General features: G+C 38.5%; 1 protein-coding gene across 1 annotated transcript; it reads left to right on the top strand.

Annotated features, from left to right (window-relative positions):
* Positions 1 to 3: 3 nt before the first annotated feature.
* BRIX1 (BRX1, biogenesis of ribosomes) lies at positions 4 to 4,849 on the top strand (the record flags this gene model as incomplete). The annotated part of the gene is made up of 10 exons (XM_009285224.2): positions 4 to 27; positions 854 to 965; positions 1,362 to 1,405; positions 2,048 to 2,118; positions 2,501 to 2,550; positions 2,649 to 2,722; positions 2,819 to 2,869; positions 3,168 to 3,269; positions 3,822 to 3,950; positions 4,271 to 4,849. Coding segments are annotated over 10 exons (927 nt in total), but the record flags the coding sequence as incomplete, so codon positions are not given.
* Between the last annotated feature and the right edge of the window lie 823 nt (positions 4,850 to 5,672).

Genomic DNA, 5,672 nt, shown 5'->3' with positions numbered 1-5,672 from the left:
TACAGCATCCCGCCGCCGGTCTCCCAGGTACCTCCCAGCCCCGCTGCTGAGGGTGGAGCGGCCTGGGCCGCTACCTTGTGCTGTCGCTGACGGGCTGCGCGGCGCCCGGGGGCCGTCTCCCGCTGCCTCGGCTGCTCCCGGGGCTGGGGTACCGGGGCTCGGGGTGTCTGGGGGGAACCCAGCTGCTAAGCGAGGATAGAGAGAATCCCAGCACAGATAAAAGTGACATGCGGCGGTATGTTGTTTCTGTGAAAACAGGCGAAGAGCATTATTCTGGTCAGTTAAATGAATGCTGCGGCCTTAATCTCAAAAGTATTTTAGAGGGTTGGGTAATTCTGCTATATGCAAAGGATATATGGAAGTTATGCCCGTTTCGTTTAGGAATCATCCTGAGAAGGCTTCGATAATTGCCTCGTAGTTTGCTTAACAGAAAAACAAAAAGCAGCACGTTGAAGTCTGAGGTCTCATCGCGTGCTCGTCTGTAGGAAAAGCGAAATTGTGCTCTGAGACTGTAGCTCAGGTCATTTTGCAGGGAAGGATGTCTTTTGCAAATAAGTATTGCATAGGGCTTTCTTAATACTTAGGTGTTTTGTATGAGTGAAAGGCTTTATGTAGGAACATACTGAAGCAGGCTGGATGACACTTCTTCACGTAAAAACTTACGACCCTGTGTTCTGTAGGAAAGTCAGCACTTGCTGAGAGAGTGATTCTGTGTGGATGGGGAGATAACGTTAATAACAAATGTTCTGTGTTTTTCTGTAGTTACAGTTCAAACATTTATTGTTGCTGTGCTGTAGTAGTTTTAAGACTAGAAACTTCCTTTCCCTGCTTAACCTTTGTGTCTTTTTCCTAGGGTAAATGGAAAAACAAGGAGCGAGTGCTTATTTTCTCTTCTCGTGGAATTAATTTCAGAACAAGGCACCTAATGCAAGACTTAAGAACATTGATGCCTCACTCTAAAGCAGGTAGGGTTAAGCATCATCCCTAACTTACATATTCAGAGTAGTTTTAAACCAAGAACTCCTAACAACCTGTTCTTTTTGAAAATGTGGCACATAACTGTTTTGACGAAACTTTTATCTTAAACAAACACCAAACCTCTTTTGAGCGAACAAATACAGTCACTGTCGTTGTATCTTAATATTTTCTGGGAAATTACTCCTATGGCCTCAGTCCTGTAGGTGCCCAGACACTTTTGTTGCTATGTTTATTTATTGCATAACATGGCTGAAACAGCTTGATAGTTATTTTTAATCTTTCGTTTATAACCAGTAAAATTTTTGCAAAAGGACTGACTCTTAAAAGAACTTCTTGTGTTGAATTGGTTTTCTAGCCTTCTAAATGTTGTTCTTGTCTTCCAGATACTAAAATGGACCGTAAAGACCAGTTGTTTGTAATTAATGAGGTAATCCACGATTTAACTAGTGCTTCTTTTTTATTTTCTCTGGAAATTCAATGTGCAAGAGAAAAGGGCAACCAAGTTCGAAGGATCTCATACTAGTTATAGGAGTTGTATACCTTCATAGATTAAAATTAGGTATTCAAAAAGTGCTCATGTTAAAACAGGAAGTTGACTTTTGATTAATAAAACCAAAATGAAACCTTTAATTAAACACAGACTTTCATCATGAAGAAATAAACTGGAATGTGCCTTTCTGTATAGGTGAAAGGTGTATTACAGTTTATGCTTGAAGCAAGCAGGGAACAAATATGCAGCCAGGCCAAACAATGTAGTAGGACATTGGTAGTTCTGAAACTAGAACCTAATGTCACAGCTCCTGCTCTGATGTTTATGTCCTGGAGAGCTTATTGGATTGCTTGTAGCTTTAGTAAAGTTATTACTCCTGGTAATAAATACGTGACATTTTTCAACATAACAAGTGCTTCAACTTAAGTTTGGGGATCGGTGGGTGTAATTTATTAAGACGAGACCTTTGCTTTTGAACTTATATTTTGGAGGGGGGAAGATAATTAGAGATTAATGTGGAAAGTTTTTGAAAATGTCTTCAGAATTTTGTAAACAGCTAATTTGGCTTGTCTTGTGTAGGTGTGTGAAATGAAAAACTGCAATAAGTGCATCTTTTTTGAAGCCAAAAAGAAACAGGATCTCTATATGTGGTAAGGAAATGTTATGTTTTCTTACATTTCCATATATAGCTGGGGATGCTTCCGTTCTATCTAACGTTTCTTACTGTAATAGTGAAGATGCGTGAAATAGTGTTGCTTAGTTAAATCTGTACTAATCGTGCACTTCTGTGGGTAGTGCAAGTTTACAATGTGTGACCAGCTTTTGTAGACTGTTTACAGAAGCATTTTACAAAATTGTTTAGAAAGCATGTATTTATAAGTATGTTAAAGGAAATCAATAATGCTATAAAAGCAACTGAAATTACTTCAATACGGAAATAACCGGTTGGAGTGTACTGTAGAAATTCAGCATACCTTCTGGCTGCTGTTGACGTTTTTCTTTTCTCTCTTCCCCACTACCTGTCTTCTGCAGGCTTTCAAATACACCGCAGGGACCATCAGCTAAATTCTTAGTGCAGAACGGTAAGTTGGTTGACATTATCGTGTTTGGACTCTTGCTTTCTTGTCTGTACAGTTTTCTGTAAGTACTAAAACGATCTTTTTTTAAAAAATCACTGTAGTTCACACACTGGCTGAATTGAAGATGACAGGAAACTGCCTAAGGGGCTCACGGCCCCTTTTGTCTTTTGATCCAGTAAGTATAGGTTTTATTTCATTGAGTATGCTTTTGTTTTCTTTGCGTGACTATTGTATTTAGCTTTGTATGTGAAATTACATTTTTTCTTTGTAGACATTTGACAAGGAGCCACACTATGCCCTGCTGAAAGAATTGTTTATTCAGGTCAGTCTGTAGTTCTGCTGTCCAGTGTTTCTTCCTCATTGGAAATGTTCTTTGGCAACATACTTAAAAATCTCAAGGGTTTTTTTAAGTAGTAGTTTTACACTTCTGAACTTGCAAAAAAATCTTCAAAGGATTAGGGTCATGTGCTTAAAATCATTGGGACACTTGTTCTTAAGTTTTGAGTTTTGAAATGTAACCTGGGATCGGGATCTTAGTAAATTAAAATTAATTAAAAATAAGCCATTTATGTTTGGCCTCTTAAATTACAGATATTTAGAAGTACTGCCTTTTATTACAGATATTTAGTACACCACAGTATCACCCCAAAAGCCAGCCTTTTGTAGATCATGTTTTCACCTTCACCATTACAGACGAGAGGATCTGGTTTCGGAATTACCAGGTTAGTGGTCTCTTAGCTCTTTGAGAGGAGCTCAGTGGAATAGTCTCATAGCAAATCCATTAATTACAATAAAATGAGAAGAGTCATTATTATCAGGATATGCCAACACCTAGTGCTTGCACAAAGTAATTTCAGTGTCTTAAAATGACATCTTCTCCCGTATCTCTGGAGAGAGATGGTTTAAGTTCTGTGTACTTCAACTTGCATTCTGTTAGTTGTGATTCTGTGATGGTTGTCTCGGTAATGGGAAGCACTAGCAAAAGCCTAAGCTTTGCTTGCCTTTTAATCTTAATTGCTGCTTTGACCCAAAGTGTGCTGGAGCTTACTTTCTAAAGGAGGAATTCGCAAATACCTAGAACTCTCCAAGTGCTTGCTTGCACCTGAAAGAACTGCTTGATATACAGAATTGTGTTTATACAAGTCTAGCTTATGAGCTTCAGCAGCATCGTATCTTGGATTCAAATTCAGTTGTGTATCGCCGTATGCAAGCTGCCTACAAGGTCATACACTTTGATTTGATCCATGAGAAATGGAGTATTCTTTTTATTGCAGATAATAGAGGAAGATGCATCTCTAGTAGAAATTGGGCCTCGTTTTGTCCTGAACCTCATAAAAATCTTCCAAGGTAGCTTTGGAGGACCAACTCTGTATGAAAATCCGCATTACCGGTCCCCAAATATGGTAAGCAGTTTTGTCTTTGTCTTGTCTTTCATTTAGCAACTAATTTGAAAACCGATCTTGCAGTCTGTCTGTGCAGGAGCATCATGTATGCCTTTCCCTGGGACCCTTTGTAGAAAAGAGTGCCCTAACTGATCACAATTTGAGAACAGGGTAATTTTGTAAAAATTGAATGAATGCAAAATTCATGTCACTGAAAAGATTGCATTACACTGAGGATTTTGACAATTAAGCAGAGAAATTACCGCCTGTTTCTTTAATACCTGATTTTGTCCATCTTGCTTATTTGAAACCTGTTGTAATTTAAATTCTTATTTTTATAGCATCGACGGCTGATAAGATTGTCAGTGGCAGCTAAGTTTAGAGAGAAACAGCAAGTGAAGGAAGTACAAAAGATTAAGAAAAAAGGGAGTAAGGTGCTTATTGAAGAAGATCCCACTGAAGTGGTCTTTGAAACTCCAGCTGAAGAAAAGCCAGTAGAAATACAGCTCGTGAAACCAGAGTCAAAGCCAATTGTTAAAGATAAAAAGAAGCCACGCAAAATTCAGAGGAAGAAGCAAAAAAAGCTTTTCAGAACCGAAGCATCAGCATAAATGTTACAAGTGATGAAACTAGCTATATTGACATAATATTGTAAATACTTGTTTTTACGGGCAAAACTAACTGGACTTCAGTTTTGAGTAAACAAAATACCAATTTCTTTATTAGGATTGAGTTTGCACTCTTCTATTGTCTTCTTCTCTTTGAGAGGATTCTGGGTTTTGAAAAACAACATGGCAACAGGGAAAGGGGAATAAGACACTCCAAATATTTCTGCTTTTGAGAATTGGCCTCTGAGACTTGAATATCTCTGGGAGACAACTCACTGTAACATGTACAAGGAATAAAAATAACTGGGTGGTCATTGATGCTCATTATGAACTGGCATTCAGAAGTCAGCTTTCCTAGTCTGACACCAGTAGAAAATACTTCAAAAAGTTTTAACTTTATAGGAATTCTCTCTTGGGGAGCATTGTTAATTTTTTCACCTCATAATCCCTCAGGAATGCAAAGGGTTATGGCCTCTTAGTTGCTCTTTTTTATTAATAGTAAAAAAGCTGCTACTTTTGCCTGTGGTAGCTCCTGTACCTAATCAGGTTCTTAGGACCTGAAACGTAGCTATGGGGGAGAAACAGGCTAACTTATGATTCTAGCCCTTAATACCAAATTCATTGCAAGTTCCCTGAAGGCAAGAGGTACCTGCTACCTGTGACTGTGTATCAAACCCATACACCTACAGTAGCCTGAAATGGAATTGCCTGTGATTCTGTTACTGCAGCAGTGCTTAAAAGCAATGATTATGTTTAAGAATTCCATGTTTTTATACGCTTACATATACAAGCAATTTTTTTTTAAATGCTGTCCTCTTGGTTCAATTGTATGTGTTGTTTTAGGTTTTGTTTTTCAAAGTAGAGTGAGTCCATATAGGTTTTTCCATATAAAATTGGCAAATGAGCTTCCAATATTGCTTAAAAGTCATTACAACCAAAAGCCTTGATTTTGCTCATGGAGATAATGTCTGTACTTTAAATAGAATCATAGAATCATTAAGGTTGGAAGAGACCTCTAAGATCATCGAGTCCAACCGTCAACCCAACACCACCACCCACTAAACCATGTCCCTAAGCACCTCATCTACACGTCTTTTAAATACCTCCAGGGATGGGGACTCAACCACTTCCCTGG

Source organism: Aptenodytes forsteri, unplaced genomic scaffold (assembly GCF_000699145.1).
Source record: "Aptenodytes forsteri isolate BGI_AS27 unplaced genomic scaffold, ASM69914v1 Scaffold120, whole genome shotgun sequence".
In the NCBI taxonomy this organism is placed as follows: Eukaryota; Metazoa; Chordata; class Aves; order Sphenisciformes; family Spheniscidae; genus Aptenodytes; species Aptenodytes forsteri.
The sequence above is the reverse complement of the archived record's forward strand: the minus strand, read 5'-3'. Positions and strand labels throughout refer to the sequence as shown.